The sequence below is a fragment of the Rhagoletis pomonella genome, unplaced genomic scaffold (genome assembly GCF_013731165.1).
Source record: "Rhagoletis pomonella isolate Grant_MI unplaced genomic scaffold, Rhpom_1.0 Rhpom_scaffold_00004, whole genome shotgun sequence".
NCBI lineage: Eukaryota > Metazoa > Arthropoda > Insecta > Diptera > Tephritidae > Rhagoletis > Rhagoletis pomonella.
This window is the reverse complement of record NW_023458558.1, coordinates 56,457,986-56,482,250: the sequence shown is the minus strand read 5'-3', so window position 1 is coordinate 56,482,250 and position 24,265 is coordinate 56,457,986. Positions and strand designations below refer to the sequence as shown.

The 24,265-nt window shown below is 33.5% G+C and overlaps 1 protein-coding gene across 2 annotated transcripts in view; it reads left to right on the top strand.

Annotated features, from left to right (window-relative positions):
* Positions 1-24,265, top strand: part of LOC118737836 (acetylcholinesterase) — a 325,799-nt gene that overhangs the window by 241,871 nt on the left and 59,663 nt on the right. For both annotated transcript variants that reach the window (XM_036468619.1, XM_036468618.1), the window contains one exon: positions 18,064-18,206. In XM_036468619.1, the coding sequence (XP_036324512.1) occupies positions 18,064-18,206 (143 nt within the window). The remainder of the gene's footprint in view (positions 1-18,063; positions 18,207-24,265) is intronic.

The following is a 24,265-nucleotide window of genomic DNA, read 5'->3' as shown; positions in this document are numbered from 1 at the left end:
GCGGCCAAAGTCAAATTTTTTCCGAATTTTTCGATAAAAAAAAAATGTTGTTAAACCATGGTAGCCGATCACAATTTTCTTAATAATTGAAATTTTCGTGGATGCCTTTATTTTGTACTAAGTCACCTTTGTACCTTACGATGTTGATATTTTAATGATCACCCTAATATGTACGTACGTATATAAAATGTCACTTATACGCCCCGCGCTAATTTACATAAAAATTCACGGGTTAACTCGTCCACCAAGCGTACTTTCACCTTGTTTTTAATTGTCGCACTTTTGCCGCATTCACGCTGCGCGATATTCACACAAACAGTGCAACCAGTTGGCATTTAAATTGGTGGCAGTAAACAAAAAAGTTGACAGTCATCAAAACGTAGAGAAAGGTAAAAGAAAAAAGTATACACGCATATACATATGTACTTGTAAACCCCCGAATTTGACCCAGTATAAAGTACAAGCACATTATAATGCCTTACCAGCAACTTACTCTTCACCCGGCTGGGTGAAGCACGCGTGCCTCTTTGTATTCATACTACATATGTATGTATGTATATATGTATATGCAAACATTATACAAAATAAAGCTTTTTTATTTATTAACGGCTGCCGCCATAGCTGAGTGATTAGATGTGTATACTTGCACACCCGGTAGTGCACTCAGGTTCGATCCTTCGCCCATAAATATCCAAAAATTACAGAAAACTTGCTTTCTAACTGCGGACGCCCCACCGCAGACAATTCGGCATATGATAAAGCTTCTCCTGTCTCTTTTATTGTGGCTTATTAATATACGTAAAACCTTTGCCATTCGATTCATTCATTCATTCATTTCTTTGTCAACTTTGAGCCGCACACCACAAATTAGTAGAGAAACTCGGCCAAACGCACCATTGTGAGCGCGAAATGGTTTTTACTACATGACACATGCAAATCGCCGCGGCACGTGCGCTCTGAATTTTTGAGTAATCATCAAAACGAGAAAGAAATAATACAAAATACTGCAGGGAAAAAAGCGAAAAGTAAATATCAAAAAAGTTTAAAAGCGCTACAATTTTGTATATGTACTTTAAATGAAAAGCGATGTGGTATAAAGAACTCAGAAGCTTATTGTGCCAAAATGTGAATGTACTTATGTACCTAAAAACTTTTACATAATTTACATACATACACATATAAGTAACAACTGTTTAGCTGCTCTGCGTACGCAGAAAACTTCCATTTCCATGCAATGCAGCTCAGTTTCTATTGTTTTGCTACTTTTTCATATTGCTTGTGCTGCTACATTTTGGTATTTTAAAGTTTTTTTCTCTATGCTGCTGCTTACAAAAAAGGCATTAAAAAAGACAAAAACTGAAATATTACACTGATTCCGAAATTCTAAGCAATTTTTTATTCTATGGCTAAGTTTCGAGATATTTTCAGGTGTCCATGGCGTATGAGTAACATTATTTCCTGCTCATTTTTTATACAAAAAATCTTTGCCCATTATCATATTACCACTTTACACATTACTTCTTTATTTATCCATCGAAGTTCTTCATTATCAACTTGATTTTTTTGGTAACAGAACAGGCTTTAACACAGCCTTGAATGTACTAAACGTGCGCTCGACGTGAGTTGATACAAGTGGCGCCCAATTTAAATATGGAACGTTTGAAAATTCAGTATTTTCAATAGGCAAAAAAAAGGCAAAAAATGCAACATCAAATGTGTATATGGAATCAGGGAAAGCTAAATCGTGGACACTCTTAATCGAATATACTCTATCTATTTAGCAGAAAAAAAGGCAATTTCTTGGTCTTTCAAAGGATGTACAGAAGTTAATGTTTTGTGCAACGATTGTCCATCACCCCTTGTCCTTGTCACACAAGACAGAAGCCCTGCAATAGGAAGAAAATAACTGACTTTTACCTACCTGAGAATCGAGGCCACAAGAATATGTATGCAGCTGACTTCTAACTACCTAAGGATACACACATAGAACACCAACTACTGGTTAGACTAAAAAATAGAATCCGCTAAGAGGAGACCAACGGCCATTAGCACGGCCATAAATAATGACGGACAAACAAAAACTATTCAGAAGAAAAACGAAGCAGAAGAGGGCACAATGCCGAAATCAGTTTGTCTGCAAATCAAAGTTAACAAGGAGTTAGGGAAAATCATAGCACAGTAGATAATTTTCCTACCCTATCGAAAACACCAGCAATGAAAATGAGTATACCAAGGATTTTCCAAGGAATCTGAAGTTCTGAATATGTATCCTTATTTCAGTAGTGCTCGATAAACAACTCCGATCGAGGCATTTTACTTCGTAACAGCTAGCCAGTCGTTTAGTCATCTTGTTTGCTGAAACACCAAGTGAATAGGCACGTGTTTTTGGGCACTATTGATCGATCGGAGAGCGTTCTTTAATATAAATAAGGTATATAGTGAAGCAGACATTCAGAAAAAAAAGCGAAACAAAGGCTTGATTTGGTATATTTTATTTTTATTTTTATTTTTATTCTTAACCAACCTACTGCTAAATACCAAAATTAGCTCCTAATATTCAATATAAATACAAAAACATAATTTATACTTAAACCAACATAGGAAATAATTTGGTTTTGTTTGACCAGGATGTAGCTATATCCAGCCCTAACCGCCAAAACGACGTCGCTTACGTCCATTTGCAAACATCTTGCCTCATTCATATCGAAGCAACGGATGGTCTCTTTTTACTAAGTCTCTCATAAAAAAAATAATAAATTTCCTACATACTATTGACATGTACATATATGTATATACTTTTGTTAGTACATATAGCGACCCGAAGGATGGTATTCACGTACAATAAATAGTGAGTGTCGCTTCCACGAAAACTACCAGTTTGAATACAAAATATATAATTATAATCAAATTTACACGCCGAATAAATATAGTTATCTATGGATCTGATCCAAGCGAGGCAATTTGAAGTAGTTAATAATGCGTAGAAATCGATACCAAATAACGCGTGCACGCGCGACCAATACACACCACCGCACACTTACAATTTCGCATTTACAAAAGCTACCCCCAGTCGAAAAATGCGACTAAGCTGGGATGACTTGAGGGAATGCGAATAATACCACTTTCGAGCTCTTGTATATCCTATGCAGACACTACCCCAACGGGTATGATATTCAACTAACCGCTATTTCAAATAAAAAATGTCGTTCGCTGAGATTTAGTTTTACTCGGCCTCGTTAATTGTACTCGTAAGAAATCAGTCCAAAGTAATTAATGACTATGGTTACACATCCAAGTATTTATACTCTCCTTAGAGATTAGACGCACAATCGTTTGCAGGGTAAGAATACATTTCAACATAAGAGTGCAAATACACTTATCACTTTGTCCAACACTACATATTATTACATATTTACATACACAGTATGTATCTACATATCGCACACGATCGCAATATATGCCAGGCTTTTTAATTCTATTTATTTGCGATAATTTTTCATGAAAATATGGTTCATACTCCACCAAAAAACATAAACATCAAATCTGCAAACTTTGTGAAAAACTCAAGAAAATTGTATGAATTTGCATACTAATTTGCAATTTTTTATTTAGATTTTTTTTTGGAAAAATTCTAAGAATGCAGTTTTCTAGCCCTTTTTGTATAAGAAATTGCAAGCTGGAAGTTGCGAGAAAATCGCGTTGATTTTTGGCGATTTTCTTAGTAGAAGGTGTTGCTTATTTTTTCAATACAAAAATAATTGTCGAACATACTTTGTATGGAAGAACCTACGTGAAAAAAATTGCCAAAAATCAACGCGATTTTCTAGCAACTTTAAACTTGCACTTTCTTATACTAAAATTGAATGGGCTATAAAACTGCATTCCAAGAATTTTTCAAAAAAATCTGAATAAATAGGTGCAAATTAGTATACAAATTTATTGGATTTTTCTGAGATTCGCACAAAGTTTGAAGATTTGACTTATACGTTTTTTGATTGAGTGTAAACCATATTTTTATTAAAAATTATCGCAAATAAATAAGAATAAAAAACTTTGCATACATTGCGAAAAATTCGCTGTGCTAATACTTTTGTTCGTCACTGTATGTATTACACATCTGCATACACATTATAACGACAAACACAATAAAAGTTAACAAAGAATGCTTGCGAAAAAAAAGAGAAGATAAATATTTAAATTTACCGCAGCGGAGGACAACGCAGCAGCTACATCTATGCCTTAGTCTTGTGTTACACTACCATTTATCTGCGCTCTTCTCAATGTACAGACATCGCAGGTAATTCATATGTTTTTTATGTATACACAATTTATATGTATGTAGATATATATGTTTGCACTGAAATGAAGTTTACTTTGTATGTCCTTGAGCGCATGGAAATTGAAAATACTCGTATGTATTTACGAACGAGTTTGGCCTTTTTACTTGCCTCAATGCTTTCCCATGCTTTAAGTGGAGTGCTTTACATGTACATAAATGATGCATACATATATGTGTTAGTTTATGCCATATTGCTACTGGTGATAAGAGTAATGCCCGTCTGCCACTTTACGAAGTTTTCTTTGTTCTTTTTTTGCCCTTTTGGATAAATAAGTACTCTTGTGGTCAGCTTATTAAGTTAAATGACATTTTGACTAGTTTTGCCTATTTTAATTTTGTCTATTAAAGGTTTATAAGTTTTTTATAAAAGTTTAGCACATTGAATAACCAGCACCACATAGATAAGTCCACATTTCAAACTTCGTACAAAATGTATTACAATTAAATAAACTTTCACAATTACACCCAAAAATATTTAGAAATATTTTGGCATGCAGATTTTTAGCCAATTAAATTTTATTAGGTTAAAGTGCAAATTTCACAATGCTGGAAAAACGCATCAATTTTTAATAATTTTTATTAAAGTATGCTCGACAAATACTTTTATGTGGAAGAAAATCCGTTGCACCAAAAACAGTAAAAAAAAAATATTAAAATTCAGTGCGATTTTCTAGCGCTTTTAAATAATTTAATAGGCATACTTAAAATTCTGAATAAAAATTTTAAAATTTTTGGATGTACATAACTGTTAAAGTTGGTTGAATTTTTATTAATTTGGTACGAAGTTTGAGATGTGGATTTACGTGGTGCTGGTTATATAATGCGCCAAATTTTTATATAAAAAATATAAACATTAAACAAACAAAAGGAAAATAACCAAAACTGGTCAAAATGTCACTTAAGTTAATCAGCTGCCCATATGTGTATATTTATTATATTTTTGTAGTTATTTCTTTTTCCAGGCTTCCAATTTTTTGATATAGCATAAAGTAATTTAAAAAAAAAAAATTTTTTTTAACAAATTTTTTTATGAGACAATTATACATGAACTCGTGTTTACAGTTACAATTTAACAATGTGGCAATTTATATAAGTGAATTACTTGTTAAAATCTAACTAGTCAACCCGTAAGACGTTGAAACGCTAAATCATTGGCAAAATTTCCATTCAAAAAGAAATTTTCAAAAATTTCTAACATTTTTTATTTGTCAATATTATTCAGCTTTGTACCACGATTATGTTTTTTGTTTATTTGAGTTATCAACAAGAGTTTACGTGGTGTGCATAGCTCAGTGGTTAGCACTTCTGATTTTGCACATCGATGATGTGGGTTCGATCCTTGCTGAAGTCTAGAAAAATAAGTCTGACCAGGAGATCTCCAAAATAGTAGCTATAATTTCTACCGGTTGGACTATGTTGTTTTTTATTACCTCGCTTTTATTAGCTCGGGATGTAACTATGTAATATTGATGCGCCTAAAAGATGCAGTTGTTTCCATTCTCAAGTTACATACCTAATGACAGACGAATGGGAATTGCTTCAAACTTCGATGCTTAAAGTAACCAGATGACAGTACGAAAGGAAATTTTAATAGCGAGGTTTTAGTTTTTTAAACTATAATTTTTTATAAATTCTTCCTAAAAGACATAATCGTGGTACAAAGCTCATAAACAATACATCAAAACAATTAAAATTGCATCGTAAATATTAGTACAGTCGTATTTTTTCCATCAAATTTTTGGTCAATATCTTAGGCTCGCCCAAGTCCATCAAAGGTCAATGTGCTCAAAAACTAAAAATTAATAAATAAATTTATCAACACACTTTTTATTAAAATTGCAATTACCTTCGAAAGTATTATGGACCATTTTTGTAGAGAATCGAAATAAGCTAAGACAATTTTTTTTACCACTTGAACTTTGATGGACATGGGCGAGCCTAGAATATCGACCAAAAGTTTTAATGTTGTACACAGATTTTGATGAACCATATTTTTGCTATTACCAATTTTGATATTTCATATAACTTGTGTATAATTTTTTGTAACAACTCATTGAATGCAAATTTTTAACAGGTGACAACTATTATCAAATAAGCCTTATTGCCAAAACTTTAATATGACATCTAATTTTGGAAAATCGGAGATACATTGCAGATCTGATGACATTCACAAAAAATGCCTTCGATTACACTGTTGGGACTTTAAAATGACACAAAAAACGCCGCGACACGTAAACTTAATTTTGGGACGTAGATAACAGATCTGTAAATCAGGTCATTTTCCAAAGATATTTTAATTTTATGTTTGCATTGCGAATGAAAAAAATCCAAGCTTCAACATGGAAAATGTTACTCATACGCCATGTCCGAGTATGTACTAGTACGACCATGTGCGCTGTGGCGTATGAGTAACGTTATTTCCTGCTCCTATTTAATACGAAAAATTATTGCACATTTTCATTTGACCATTCGAAACATGTTTATTCATTCATCGATTTTCATCACTAGTAGCTCGATTTTTTGGCAAAAGAACAGACTTAAATAGAAATAAAAAAAAATACAAGAGATTTTTTATTAAGCGACTTCAAAAAAAGGAGGAGGTTATCAATTCGTCGGAATATTCTGTTTAATGTATATGTTACCGCATTACTTTGGCCCACGTTAACCGATTGCTATATTTTTTTTTTTAAGGAAAGGTGCTACCTCAGAGGTGGTCCCATAATTTTTGATTTCGATACGATCATTTCATCATGAATAAATTAACGGTAGTGTCAAATTTGTATATGAGAATTAAAGTCAGTTTGGTTTTTGCTGAGTTGTTTTTAAATTTGTTTCCTTGCTAAAATTACCTGATCTAGAAAAGGGTATACAGATCCGTAATCTACGACCCAATCTTAAGTTCACGTGCAAATATTGCCTAAAATCACTAATGAGCTTTAGACTTTGTTCAAACAGGCATTTTATTGTTACCCAATTATCATAAAAAATTTCAAATTATTAATTGCCAATTAATGGTTAATTGAAAACTAATTTGTGTCAGATTCTCTATGCAACCCTGCTAGGCATGTTTAATTTTGACTTGCAAGTATTTTTAGTGAACGAAGAGCAAACAGCTGTTTGTTTCTGGCCCTCTGTTACAGCTGATATTCCATCGGGGATGGAAAATTCAGTTACGAAAAGTTACCTAATTTATGCAAAACTTTACTAAAAAGTAAATATGTATTTCTATATAAAGAAAATAGGAGGATAACAGTTCCCATCGATACCATATCAACTTCTGTACACACATTCCACAAATTTTGGCAAATTTTTGAATGGGAATCGGTTGAGTAGCTAAAGCGTGAAAGCGTAACAAATAAACAAACTCACTTTCGGATTTATAATATAAAAAAATAAAAATAATAATTAGTAAGGATTACACCTTGTTTTCTAAAAATATATGGATCTATCATTCCTGAAAAACAAACATAAATAAATACATATGTGTGCGCCATGACGTATGAATGTATATTGATATGACACGCATAAATTATGTATGCACATAAGTGAAAAACGGCGCTTATCTCACTTGAAGTATAAAAGCAGTCACAAGTGGTTACCACAGCGCACATCACGCATTAAGGTGAAAAGTGGCACAGCGTGATAGCGGCAGCCGGCACACACGCCCACAAGAACAGCGATAAAATTCTAACGAAAACAGCACCTCAATATGTACAATATAAGACACAGCGCATTACACATTTTTCGCTTAAGCTGTCGTCAGTATACCAAATGTATACCAACCCTGAAAGAAATCGAAAACTGGTTCATAAAATATTATCTTTCTGGAAGGATAACAAGTTTTGTAAATACTTATGTATGTAGTTCCGTCAAAATACAAGGATTCTACGGCTGGCAAAGACTCTTCTATTGTGACGATGAAGCAATGAAAAAATTCCCACAATAAAATGTTGAATTTTCTAATGTGAGGGTAAGAAAATAGTGAGTTGACATTTTTTATGGCAATCTCGTGATGACTTCACCTGAGGGCAAAATTCACAGTGCGTAGTTAGCCACAAATAAGAGTTTAACTACTGATTTTCATATTCACAACGCTCAGTTAACAAAAGTTTAAACCAGTATGCCCCCATAGTTAAACTATTGTGAAATAAAGTTTTTTTTTGTGGAACGAATTTCAAATTTGAATAGAAAAGTATTGATTTTTAGAATTTTTATATTTTCAGGCGATACGAATTTCCCTAGTTAACTATGTGACTCTGAATATAAATTCATAATTAAACTCTTGTTGGTGGTTTAGTTAACAATGGTTTAACTAAGCACTGTGAATTCGCCCTGAATGTTACAACGGTAATAAGGTTAATTGCCACTATGTCGCATACTGGTGCGAAATATAGTCAATTGACGTTATTACCTTTTCAAAAGGTACCAGTATGCGAAATAGTGTCAATTGGCCTTATTTCCGTTGATCTTGTTACCTATCACCTGTTACAAGGCAGGTATGGTATGCACAGGTCCATATACAACAGTTGATTTCTTACAGGGTACTTATATACACACACACACACACACATCTGCCTTCAAAATATGTTAAATTAAAATTGAAGCTGTAATCAGATTAACCGCAATGCAGGTGCCCAAAAGTCGAAACATCAAACGCGCAAAGTGTAGTGAAGCGCTAGTGTGAGCGAAAAGGCCGAGTCAGACCGGAAAAGGTTTAATTTTTTTTTAGCATTTTTCTCAATGTTGGCTTACATTAACGATGTAATTTACATAATTGTAATTTGTTGAAAAAAAGATGGGCTTGCCGTCTGCACATTTGTATGTATGTATACATATTGGCTAAGTAAAAGGAAGAAGTGAATTAAAAGCAACGGTCTGCAAAGAAAACGAGTATTAAATCCTTTAATGCGTGAAAAATTTACATAACTAGCAAAACTATAACGAGCTAAGCATGCGAATGCATAATTGTACGTGTAAACATTTATAAATATAGCAAAAGGTGTATTCCAGGCCAACCGCGGCATGACTGCGGCCAAAAATTTAATTCACAAAAAAAAGAAACCTTCTGAAATTTCTACAATTTAAGCACTTTTGTTTGTATGTATCTGTGAGCATCCGTTACATAAAATCAAATTGATATTTTTCAAAAGGTATTGAACTTTATGGTACAATTATTATCCTTCGAAGCGAGCTGTCCAATGAACACCCCAAAGAGATGTTTCCTGATGGAACCACAACCTCATTGAGCCTCGGCTAACGGATTCAACCAGGCTGAAATAATCGATGTTTAGTCAACTTATAAATCAACCCTAACTGCTTGGGTGAGCACTGCGGTTGAACCTTCTCCCTGCCTGTTGCGCAAGACTTACATAAGTCTCTTAGACTGGATCATTTGAATGGCATATGCACGGGACCTACGCTGACTACCCTGGAGGATATTATTAAGATTGTGTTAGAAATGCAATTCCTAGGTTGTATTCCTCAAGTAACGTCAGTTAAGAGAGGTTACCCTGGCCACTTAAACTTTTAGTGCATACAAATTCTCTAGTCCGGATGGTATATACCCAACCCATGTCTGCATCAGCATAGTTTTTCGTCCCACACAAATTAGTTTAAAATAAAGCATAAACATCAATCCAAAATTACACTAATAAATATGCCGAAACATGAACATACATACGTACACAGCCCTGGACTTACACAAGGTGCTCTCGAAGCACCGGCACAAGGCGGCAGATTGGCACCGGCCCTTTGTCTTAAATCTACATTTAGGAAATATGTTCTAAGCGACCTAAAAATCTGTTATGCTTAGCGAAAATTATACAAATTCTTACAGCGTGTTCTTACTGTTCCATACATACAGCTTATGCCAAAAGGATGGCTTTAGTATAATGTGGCATTCGCAGCATACGATTGTGAATGACTAACTGGCGCCGAGCCGTTAGAAAACTTTGGCAAATAAACGTGCAGAAATAGTTCCGGTACCAGCAAGTCAAAATTTTTATTAAGTCTCATAAAAAAATACCTTGTCGTTTAAAGAATAAAGTGAATGCCGCATTACAGTAAAGCCAGCTTCCTGACATAAGCTACTATTCCATACGATCACAGTTTTATTTTCATTATATGAAAACAGCATTTTGTTTTAGTTAATTACAATATTTTGAGATTTGCATCTCTTAAAAAAAAAACTGTGTGACTTGAGTCATTTTTCATAGTTCTTATAAACTGCTTCTTTTTAAATACTCGTTTTACTTTCTGAAAATTTTAGATTTCAGAAAAAATAAGTTCTTGTAAAAAAAGATTATAAAACTGGGAGTTGCTTCCTCCAACAACTAATTTTAACACACGTCGCCACTGTTTTACGTTCTAGAAAAGGTTTCTGTTTCCAATGCACGCTGTCATGCACCGACTACTGATAATTTCTAGTAATAAAAGATTTGTCAAACTAACTAAAAATACTGACTTACAAAATTCTGTTTTAAAACATAATGTAAACAATATTAAATAGGACATGCATTGCTTTCAAAAAGTGCGCACTTTTCAAAGTAATGACATGTCCTATTTAACATTTTTTACATTATATTTTAAAACAGAATTTTGTAATTCAGTATTTTGAAAAGCAGAATTGTCAAAAGCAGAATTTTCTAAAAGGAGAAAGCTGAATTTTCTTAAGCAGAATTTCTTGTTTCGAATTTTGTAGTACCAGAATTTCGATACGAACCCACAAAAATATATAGATAGAGACACAGAGACCCAACCTGGGAACTATTTCTGGATTTTCGGTACTCTTAGGAATTATCGATAAAAGAAGCGATATTTTTATCTATTTGTTTATCGATTTTATTATCGATATTTTTTATGGAGTTGGATATCGATATGTTTTATCGATTTTGTTATCGGACTTTTTATCGATTTTGTTATCGATACTTTTATTGATTTTGTTATCGATATGTTTATCAATTCTTTTATCGATATTGTTATCGACTTAGTTATCGATATTTTTAACGAATTTTTTATCTATAATTTTAGCGGTTTTGTTATTGATATTTTTTGTCCTTGTTACTATCGATTTTGTTATCGATATATATGATGTGACATCAAATGAGATGACATCATTTGGCGTGACATGCCGTTCTATCACATGCATCGCATTACCTGACGTCACATCACATAGCATCTTGTCATGTTATCGTACCTCACATCATCTTGGTGAATATGTAGATGAAGAAAAGGATAAAAGCAAATTTATAAAAGATAAAAACATGAAGACCAAGGTAAACTTAAACACTTCAATTTTATATGAACAATAGTGTATAAAGGTAAATAAAGGAAAACAGAATACATAAATGTAATTAGAACGAAAAGGGTAGAGTTAGGGATCTAGATAGAAAAAAGATAAAATATAACCTAAAGCAAAGCTACACGTACATATATGTATATCTTCGTTATGAGACAAAAACTCGATATGTAACGTAAGTTTCACTTCTTCAGCGTGGCCCAGGCGCACTTACTTTTTTTTAATATTTCATGTAGGTTTAAGGTAACAGGGCGGTATTTCTCACGGGGCACAGGAGGGCATTTAGAGTAAATCCTATCCTTTATGTACATGGTTGGAGACGGAAATGCATCGCAAATGGATGCTTTATTATTGATCCTGAAATAATGAAAGGTGGTAAGCAGCGGTTTAACCTTCACTTTCATAGTATCTAATCGGTTAGATATTTGGATTTTCATTTGCTAATAACTTCGAAAGTTTTCGTCAAATTTCAAAATAGTTTTAACTCAGTTACCAAATTTTCGCCATTTTTCAAGAGGAAATAAAATAAATTATTTAGTAGTAGGTTTTCGAAACCTTTTTAATTTAAGTTTTTTGTATACATGGGTTTATAATTATATACCAAGGTAGATACATTGCAACTTATATAGACATATACTGATTTTCTTCTCGGGAGCACATGTAACAAACACCTTCTTGATTGATGGGTCCTTTAGCATTCCGTTGTGGCTCATTTTGATATACTATTTTGTTGTCTCTGGATAAAAGTTCTCATAAACATTGAATGGAACAAGTTATTATCTACCGAGGTTGATACCATGAATATGTATGTAGATGAGGAAAAGGATAAAGATAAAAATAAAAGTACGTAAATATAAAGCCAAAGATGTAGTTAAGATAAAGCTAAAAAGTTAATTTTAAATATAAAGATTAGGATAAAGATAAAAATGAAGATAAAGATAAGGATAATAGAGATAAAGAAAAATTACAAATATAGAGACTAGGATAGAAACACAGAAAGGAATAGAGATAAAGAGGCAAAAGATTATGAAACGTTAGGTCATGTTATGTTGCTCACCTCAGTTCACCCTACTTAATTTCAACTCAACTAACTTCACCGCCTCTCACCACTCGACTTACCACGCCTCAACACGCCTCACCTCACCTCAACTCACGATACCAGTGGTTAAATTTTAACCGCTGGGGGAACACTAATAAAAAGTCCCTTCTATCTTAACTATTAAAAGAATTGGAGACCAAAATTAAAATTACCAGAAATTAACCACGGCAAAATAAAACCTCAACTAACTAAATCATCTACATAATTGCAAGTATATGCATATTTTAATGAAGGCAAAATAGAAACTAAGAAGTTCTCAAGCATAACTTGAGGCGCAGTCACGTGTACACAACATGTGTTCATAGCAGAACTCACGTCAAGTACTATTAGCTGCGCATATGTCCCACTAGGCCATTTTGTTAGGTGTTCATGTAAGAATTTATGTTTTTGCTAGTTTTATCGCAGTTACTAATTTATACTTTTGCTAGTTTTATCGCAGTTACTACAAAAATGTAGTGCCTAGTCAGGTGCATTTTGAGTAGCTGAATTTGCAACTAACTAAAGTGTAAAGTGGGAGAAGCCGAAGAAATAAATTGATACGAAGCGAGTAGATAACAATTTTAGGTAGTAAGCAGCTATGTACTCAGTATATGAAGTTGTAGAGGCTGTGTATCAGATCTCGTGGCCATCGATAGTCGATAGTCACAATCATCGATAGTATCGATACTATCGAAAATATCGACACTATCGATAGTTTTATCGATAGTTTTGATTAAAACAGTCCAAAAATTAAACATAACAACTTTTATTGAAAATAAGATCAGAATTGCTAAAATATGACGATATTTTTTTAAGGTTTCAAGCAGCATCTGCGCTCTGAAATATGTATGTTACTGAACAATGTATGTATGAGTGAAAACTATCGATAGTGCTAACAAAACCATCGATGTTTTCGATAGTCAGAAACCAGATAGTGCCATCGATAGTTTTCCAGCTCTACCATCAGTGTGAAAAAACATTTGTGTTAGCATAGACGCCCGATGGAATACGAACGATTTCACTGTATTGCTTTTTGTACTACACCAAGTCATTCATGCGAGGTCATGTAAGTTGTTATGCTCGCAGATGAAAAGTGAGGTGGAAAGCATTAATAATTTGAACTACCTGGCGGCCTACAGGGGTGTTTGTTTGCAGGCTGTCGTTGCTGCAATACTTATTGTTTTTGTTTTTATAATGATCCTGCCAATGTAATGTTGTTAATAAAGTGTCTGCTGTTGTTATTCCTCTAATAGTTGTTGTAAATGTTATTGTTTTGTTTTTCTGATGTCGTTGCCGTTGACGCTGCTTGACTTGACTTGCTGCTCTTGACATTGTTTATCGTTGTAGGGTTGGTATTGTAATGGTTGCAAACGCATGCAAGCAAAGCAACTTTGCTGTAAATTACACTTTTTTCAGATTAGTTCTGATTGGCGAAAGTATTATCATATTAGTTCTAATTGGTCTTCATTTATAAGTGGTACTGGTATATTTAAATGACGATTACATAGGGGCAAACACTTTGTTATGTATCAGCTGGAGTAGTTAAGGACTGCAATTGGTTTGAACACTTTCATTCCCTTAATTCGTTTATAGTATATATTTATAATTGGGTGATTCAAAAGGTATCAAAACTTTTCATATTGTTATATTACTATACATTTTATAAAGAGTAAACCAGGGCTTCGGAGCAAAGGATTTTTTTTATCGCTACGCTCTAACTCCGCTCCCAATAATCCACTTTTTTATTTATTTATTTACGTACTTACTTACATATCGAGCCCTAACCGCCAAAAAAACGTAGGCGAACTTTTTTTTCAATTCCCTTTTTGATGCAGAAAGGCATCTAGATGCTCTAGGATCACCCCTGCATCCAAACAGAAATTAAATGTATCAATGTATGTATGTACTTTTATGGATACATTAATATAGAGGACCTTATCTCACAACGTCTCTGAAATACAGAAAGCCGTAACTAACGAAAAAATCCAAAATTAAATTTTTGATTGATTATGCTGAATTTCATCGAATTATAAGTCCCCCTTCGTTTTATGCAATACAAAAAATTTAGTTATTTACGTCTTTTTTGCTTTTCTGCGATGATGTGAGATAGGGCCTTTCTATATTAAGGTAACGATATGCATATACATCGCCGTTCAACTTCATGTGGCTATTATCCTTGACTGTTGGTGATTGTGCAATGAACAAAATTGTCAGGTAAAATAAATGGAATGGAAATTTATTTAGCGCGGTAGTTTACAGTGACGAAAATAACAAAACTAAGCAAAATTATTAACTGAAGATTATTATTTAAGGATCTAAGGAGCTAATGTTTTTTTTTTTACCTCTTTATTCTAGCTCCGCTCCAGCTAAAATTCTTTGCTCCTTAGCTCCCTATTCTTTTGCTTCGCTCCGCTCCGAAGCCCTGGAGTAGACACATTTTTGGATGGTTCATGGCAACTGCAAGAGTGTTTTGAATGTTTAAAAATTTATGACACCTTGTGAATAGCCATATATTTGGAATATATGTTACAATGTTCATGTGCCAATACAAATTTTATTTTTCTCAGAGTAATTTCCTTCTTTTTTACAAATTGTAAACTGAACTTTATGATTAATTACCTCCCAAATTCAACTTAAGAAAATCGTGAAAGTAATGCAAAAGAACTAGTCCTTGGACATACGGTTTAATTTCTTACTGCGTGCGGTGTATTAACGAATTCATATGTATGTAGTACATCTGTATGTATCGTACATATGTATATCGGGGTGCGTCTGCTTGTTGCGGTTAATCTCGCTTGCTATACTCGTACCCTTGACATGCATTTTCCCCACTCACTTACTCGCTTAGTTATTTACTATGTACTTTGGCTTTATTCTTTGTTTTTGTTTTTGTTTATTGTTGCCGTTGTTGCCATTGAGTGAAGTACCCCATAGGCGATTCTTATTAAGATTTTACTGTTGTTACACTTTGAAGTGATTGTTTTTGAAAATGCTCGATTTTTGGTGTTGCTTTTCTTCATAGCTTTCGATGCTGACATTACACATCTATCATATTCGTTCTCACGTGTACACTCGAAAAATGTGAACAAAAAAAAAAAACATTTAAAGTTACAACCGGCTTAATATTTTTTCGCGTTGTTAATAACAGAATTATTAAATGTGTAGTTCATACATTTACATATAGAATATATTACTAGTGGTAAGCAGTGCGACTTTCCACTGCGCAGGGCTTGAGTTCAAGCCGTGGTCAAAGCAGCATCGCAAAAAATTTAGAAAACTGCCGCCGCCGCAGGCAATAGCAAACCTCCGAATGGAAAATATGTAAACAAGGAATAATTTTTATTTTACTCCGATTTATGTCCTTGCAGTTATCGCGATTTTATTTTTTTTAATTATGTCATTTATTTACACGTAGGTTTGTGTGAATGTACATTGGCATGGTCCAACAATGCATGCGGGGAGAAAACAGTTTAAAATGTTAAGCTCTCAATTGCTAGAATTTAGAAAAATTAAATGTAAAAAAAGAATAGTCTTATTTTTTGCTTTAATAAAAATGATATTTAGAACTGCCCCAAAGCCCTTGAAGTTCTCCATGTATTTTATATGGGAAAAACACTTGTTCGCAAAAATGATATAGAACTCTTGAAGATCAATATTTTCCGAACAGAAAACTCTACTACTATTTTGTACTATTTTTTATAGGTACCCAATATCCTCAAAAAATGCAATGGGTTGACCCATAAAAAATCGTTAGTAGAAAGGTAAAATAAATATTTGGGTATCATTACAGGAAGTTACCTGAAGAGAAATATGATTTTCCAATCGAATTATGTATTATGTGTGAAGTTATAAATTAATTTTTTTATCAAAAAAATACAGGTACTCTTTTTTCAATCAAAAAATCCTAGTGGGCGAGTGCTTAACATTTAAACTTTTTTGGGCCACCCTAAAGCAAAAAAGTTATCAGAATTTCTTTTGAATACATTAAGCGCGCACAAAGCGCTATTAAATCGAGATTTTGGTTATTCGACACCTTCAAGCAAGTGAAGTCAAGCTGTCACCTGGCCAACTTTCATACATTGTTGTTATGTTCAATAATTTTCTGACAGTTCTCAAAGCGAAGTAAGCAAAGCAAGCGTGCATTGGGACAATAACTTTAATTTTCAATGACGTCTACTCTCCCAAGTGCTATGCATATCTACAACGGGTCCCTCTGAATAGGTACCTTGATTTTCTCGATACTGAATCTTGGAAGTTTTGCAAAATTCGAAAGAGAGAAAATAACTGTAAATGGTTTTAAATTTATTTAGTTTATTAAGAATGTACAACTAAATATGACATACTGGATAATTAGATTTTAACTTGTATTGTATATTTAGGGTTGGACAAGGTGTGACGGAAAATCGTTCCGCAATATATCGCACGTTTAATAATATAGAGATGTAACTCACAATTTACGATTTTGGAGATTTCATCATACAATTAATAAGATTGATAAGTAGAATATGTTTAACCTAACATATGAATAAACTTCCCAAAAGTGGCCAAGATATGCGGCTTGCCGTCTGTTTTTCTTTTGGTGTACTAACTGTATGAGTTGATCAAACTTTGATTGCGTTTTCCCACAAAACTGAAATTTCGAAATAATTCCGACAAGGGCACTATTTTCACCCAACAGTTTAATGGATGAAATCTACTTTGCATGGAGTTTAACTGGTTGGCTGAAAAAAATCCTGCCCAGCATATTTTCAGTTAGTAAAACAAAAGTTATTATATTTTTTTTAATTTTGCACTCATTTGTTTAATGAACAAATTATAAATATACCAATCGAAGGCATAAAGCCTTTAGAATGTGTTAAACAGATGAGTGAAAGTTACTAGTATTACCTACCTGTTCATACCTGCCAACCCGATAGGTAGGCCAGGGCAAAAATATATAACCCAACGTTTTCACATTTCATAGGCTTAATACTTTCGATTGGTATATAATTTGTTCATTAATCGAATGAGTACAAAATTAAAAAAATTACAATATTTTTTTAACAAAAAAATTTTATTCAAATTTTTTATAAATGATATGGATGATGCGAGTTTTTAGGACCAACCTTGCGAGTGGTAGCGCATAGGCATTTATTACAAAGAATGTCCAAAGAAAGCGATACTACTGCAGAATTTGTAAATCGTTTTTATTTTAATATACTACTAACATACTTATTAACATATTCACAACTTCAATTATAGGAATGTTTATGTGTATATATTAAGTTAAGTACATACTTGTATTTAAAATCCTGAAAAGCATTTCAAAAATAACAATAAAATCTTCATTACCTTTTACATCTTTTGCAGGCACTTACTTTCTGCTTTACGATTTTATCGATTATTTTGACAAGGATGAGGCGACTTCGTTGCCGCGTGACAAGTTCTTAGAAATCATGAATAACATTTTCGGTAAAGTAACACAAGCGGAACGCGAGGCCATCATTTTTCGGGTAAGCAGCTGTTTTTATACACATACATATAAAGACAATAACTTTTTATACCTTTCGTGGATATTTTAACTTTGGTCCAGTGTATGTATGTACCAAAAAAAAGGGACTGATTCTTAAAAAAGTTATATCAATAAATAAGTGAAATATCAGCACGACGAGCTGATTTAGCCATGTTTTTGTAATAAAACTCTTCTATTTAACTTAGTTGGGGTTTTAAAACACATTCAGTTGCCCATCAAAGTAATAAGTGTAATAAGTGGCTCCCATAGGGGTCACTTCAACTTTTAAGGATTTGTGCATGATAATATTGACGATGACTTAGTTGAAGTTGAATATATGGATTTTCTTAAAGTTTGCTTCTTTTCTAGATTGGAATCAATGAATATACATACACTACTATAGCAAACAATTTTTCCAAGGTGCCTTTTTTTAAATTCTTGTTAACACAAAAAATACGAGTTTTTATGCTGCTTCTGCACACGGTCAACTTGCATTTTAAACAGAACTTCCAATAAATATTCACATACATACATACAAAGTAGCCGTCAGTTGCATCAAACACAAAGTTGAACAGCTTTTGCAGCCGCCTTTCAGAAGGTGAAAATCCAATTTGCCTATTGGCAGGTTGGCTGGATTGGAGATTGCAATATGCGCCGCATTTTCAGCATTGAATCAATTACTTAAAAAAAAATTAAATGACATGTACATATATGTACAAAGTACTCCCCCAACTATATGTGATACTCGTCCATAGCGCCTATAAAGACAGTCAGGGCTATTCATGGGCGTATCCAGGTAGGGGCAGGGGGTGCTCGAGCCCCACCCCCCCCTAACTTTCAAATTTTCCTTATATATATATAAAATAGTACCCTGAAATGCCAGCTTAATAGGGTCGAGCCCCCCCTAAATTTCATTCTGGCTACGCCGATGGGGCTATTGCTGAATTAATCGGAGTCAAATTTTCGTGAATCTATCATTGAATCCTGAATTTATAGGAGCGTGAGTTTATATATCCAAAATACATACATACATATATGCTACGTTCCTAGCTATTCGGATTCAGTGCTAACAAAAAGCCCCCAACGTCTACAAAAAATGGCCAAGGCGAGTTCTTTGTTAGCGGTGGAATTGCTTATTACAAACAACAAATACTGGAACAGTAAACAAATACTGTACACAGTAATGTTCACAGCAGATTTTGATTTACTATAAAAACTGCTAACTCTAATTGCTCTATTTTTATTTTATTACTACCATCTTTCATTTATTACTTAAATTTTAGCGAAACAAATATATTTTTTTAAGGTCAATAAGTAAAGTAAACAAAGGATAACGCAAGGCTATTTTCAAACCTTCAAGGTGGTGCGTAGTTATTACTTAACGTCGCTCTGCTGTAAAATTTTACTAAAAGCAACTTTTACCGTGGCGTCGACGGTATGTGTCTATGAATTTTAAGGCGGTTAGAGTTTTTTGCATAACCCCATTGGAGGAGCAGCCAGCTGAAAATACATTATTTCCATCGCAAAAAATGTCAAATTTATAGTTAGCTTGTGATCACCACAAAACTTTAATGTGTATATTACCTTTTTTCTTGCATTATACTTAAATATATTCGTCAATATCTACATTTCCTGCCAATTCTTTGCCTACATGATTCGATTCACAGTGACCGTTTCACTAATTGGCAACGCATTAATTGAGTTGAATTGAAATCGAAAAGGCCTAGAAGTAGGATATTATATGTATGCACACATACATACATATTTGTGTACTAGTCCTGCAGGAAATCGAACTGATTAAGAACACGTGCCAAACTAGCTTGAAAAGGGACGCAACTGGTTGTTCGTGTAACTATCCCCAAATCAATGCTTTCAACTGGCGTTTTTAACATGGCTATGTCCAACGAAGTGGCAATTGATCTCCTCTGCAGAAATTTTGAACTCGTTCCGAACTGGTTCTATTTTGCACGGATCGGGAAAAGTTAGTATTCCATGAGAAAAAATGTCTAAGATTCTATTTTGGGATATTTTTCGTTTGTTCCTTTCTCTTACAGATTCCATTTTATTTTACATTTTTTTACTTTATTATTTTAGTTGTTTTTTTTTGAATGTTATTGTTTTCTCTTCAATTTTGAAGCAGCACGCAACAATTTACATGTATTAAATCTGAAAACTAACAATTGCCTCCACCCCGATTTGAACTCTCGACCAAAGATGTTAGAGTCGGAGGTCTTCCCGCGGAGGTATTTTCGTATTGTACGAGAAGTGAGAATTTATGCATTTACTGCTCAGCTTTCACATGCTAAAAGATAGAAACGACAACGCAAATAGCAAGTTAACAGAATTACCCTGTGGGGAAAATCTCTAGTTCTGAACTGGGGCGCTTCTAGTATATTCGACCCAGTACTGGTTCGCGATAAATCTCTTTTGCATGCAAGCAACTGGCGAATTTAACATGGCGATGTCCTAGGAAGTGTCAATTGTCGACAGACGAAAGAAAAAAGTATCATGATTTTTCAATCTTTTTGGTTCTTCCGTGTGTGCGATTTTAAGTTATTTTGGAAGAAAAGTGTTTTTAATTTGAAATTAGATTTGTTTGAATAATTGTAAGAAATGTACGTTTACATACCTTTAGCTGTAGCTGAGTTTGCAGAGGTGCTCGCTGTTATTTCTTAGATTCCAGACGGTCCCAAGATGTTGAAATGTTAACACAAATTTTATTTTTGTATTACCAAGCTATGAAAAAGCATCTGCGAAGCACAGAATATAAGCGTATTTGAACGAAAAAGCTGCCGAACACATATCTATGTAAAGTAAACAAGCCCCCGCTGCATCCCTTATTCGATAGTTCCGAAATAGTTCTAAATTCGACAAATAGGATCTAGTTCGTTCTGCATCCCTTTTTCTATGGTTCCGAACCATTTCTAAATTCGTCATTTTAGATATAGATTTCTAGTGAAAAAAACTGAAAAAATAGTTGCTTAAAAGTACCACTTTTATATTGCAATTGCATAAAGATTCAATTATCCTGTCAATAGGTTTGATTGCAAAAATGGGTTCAGTAAAAACAAGACTGTTTCGAAATAAAATCAATATTTGCACTGAAAAGTTAAGAAGAGACAAATTTTCATTAGAATACCCAAAAAAATTAATAATTTTCTTTGCAATTCCCAGTGTTAAGCATACAGTGATAATTTAATGGAAAATTCGTATTCCCGTTAATTGAAGAAGATTTTAGAGTGAAATTTAAACTTTGGCTTACGTTGCATATTTTTGTACATTATGTATATCATGTTTTTTGCTTTTCCATGGTAATAAATAGCGAGAATGAATGTACATATGGGATAACAAAAAATAGTAGTCTCAATTTAAATTAAATTTTTTCTCCTGTAACGTAACCATGAGTATTTTACAAAGACATTCGAGCCGATTTGCAAAGACCATTGATGAACAGCCTTCCCAAATCCTTGAGAAAATACAATCGATCCAACTTCGAGATTTTTTTCTCATGGTGAGCGGTCATTGGAGCAAAACGTTTTGGTAAATGTGTCACAAAGCAGCATTAGCATTCTTTATATATGCAACTAATAACAGTGGAGAGTTTGGTAATAACGAAACGTTAAGTGAAAATTTAATTTTAGATAGGAATATCTCCTCAATAATTTAATAACAGATATTTTTGTTTTTTAATTTATGAATTTCGAATCATCCCTGCAAACCATTTTTTCAGAGTATTCTAAACTGTAGAGAAATTTTAAGAAATTCGTAAAGATCTCGTCCGACTTTTTTACCGAACTTTTTAAAATGAAATAAACTGTGCACACTTCGATTCTTTAAAGAAATTTCAGATGAAAATCCGTAAAGTGATGGAAATAATGCTGCTAAGTGAAGAATTTCTTGCAGAAGTAACATAGAATCGTGAAAATCGCTAAAAATTGCTAAAATTCATTTAACTATGGCGAAAGTTGGAATCCGGCTGCAGGTGTAAGGAAAACGCCGTATTTCAATTCATCATCACTACCTTCAAAATGGCAACTGTCAGAGCTGTCAATTGTGTGTTTGCTATTTGGTATTGTATACATATACATTCGGGTGATCCAAAACTTCCAGCCATCCCCGAGAACTGAAGAATACCAAAAATTAGAATTAAAAATCTGCAAGCAATACAATTACGGTCCAAATTTAACTTTAAAATTTTACTAACTACTTTTATAGAACCAATAATTTAATCTCTTATACACAAAAAAAAAATTGTTTTATGTGTACCTAAACACCTCACGCTCGTTTAGGAAAATGTTTAATAAAATTTTAAAGTTAAATTTGTACCACAATTCATTTTATTATTTTTATTCGATCAAAAATATTTGTTTTTAACGATTTTATAAGGAAAAATATATTTTCCTATATAAAATATGTGGAAAACTTCAAAGCCGTGATGGTACCGGTAAATATTAAGCGATTTAAAAATTGTAAATTACGGGTATTTTTATTTTATATAAAAAGTAAAGATACACATAAGAATAAATGCGATTTTAATTAACTTTTACATGTGCGTCATATTTGCTGTTCTTTCATATGTAACTGCCATGTTGATATGTTATATTTGACCTTATCTATTTTTTTGTCTTTTTTGTAGTTAGTGCAAACATTATTGCCGTTTGTATGTTACTGCAATGGTATCGATTATGAAATTTACTTTAAACTAGCTGCACACAAAAACAAGAATTATGCTCTCGAAATATTACTGCAAATATTTAAAATTAGTGGCGAGTAATTGCACTTTAATGCTAATATTTATCGCATTTTATGGTGGTAATATGTGAATGCTTAAGCAGGCCTTTATTTATCACCCTCACCCTCTTTCTATCATCGTCTATGGTTGATTGTTGCAACAGAAATTGTAATTTGTTTGTTCTGAAATTTATCTTTGCCATTTTGTGGTTTTGTCGGGATATGAATTGTGGAAGAGCAACATTTCCGCATCCTTGCGTGTGTATAATGTGGAAAAAGCATGCACGCAAATGCCTAACAACGCATGGTTAATACATACCCTGCAGTGAGAAGCCAAACCAGTCAGCAAGATACCAGTTCATTAACAAGTATATATGTATGTGCTGAAGCGATGGCCTATTAGTTCAACCATTTCAAATTAAATCAATGTACCTGCAAGCTCATTTTAAGTGAGTTATCTCTTAAACAGGTAAGGGACAGGTGGGATAGTCTCACAACTTGCAGCAACACAAAGCTTATGTGGCTAAAATGGAACTAAAAGCAATCGAAATGTCCCCTCATGCTGAGCAGAGGGGATTTATCTACAGTCATTGGCCTGCTAACAGGCCATGTTGCCATTGGAAGGTACGTGGAGAGGCTAGGAATCCCCCACAACGACTTCTGCAGAAGCTGCAAAGATGAAGAATAGCCGGAAAACTTACGGCACCTGCTAAGGGAATGTCATGCATTTTGCAAAAAAAGAGGAAAGTAACGCATACTAGTAGCTTTCCCTGCAGGGTCCTTATGCGCATATGCACGTATGTATGTATGTATGCATGAACGACCATACATATGTATGCCGGTTTAGTTTTGGTTGATTGTTCCCAGCTAAATGACCGCAATGAGTTTATTTGGGCAGTTTCTGTCGTTCTATTTATCGATGCGTATATTGAGGTTATTTATTTATTTTTTGCACGATATACATGCAAATACATACATACATATGAGCGTTTACAGATAATGACAATAATTACGAAAATTGGGACAAATGTTAGATTGCGCTTCTTCACCAAGTGTGGTATGCGTGTTCATGCTGTCTCACAATTGGAAGGACTTACTTTTTCAGTTTGTTTTCGAACGGAAGATGGGTTGTTCTGAGAAAGTCTTCTTTGCCATTGCCTTACCAAACATTTAAATTTTCTACTAAAAAATCAAAACTATCATGCCGAGTGATAGCACTAGGGACGCAAACGATGCATCGATATTTTTGAAACATCGATAATATCGGTTCGACATTCGATGTTTGCCATCGATGTTTACAATTTCCTAAAATCGCTAAATAGACGATAT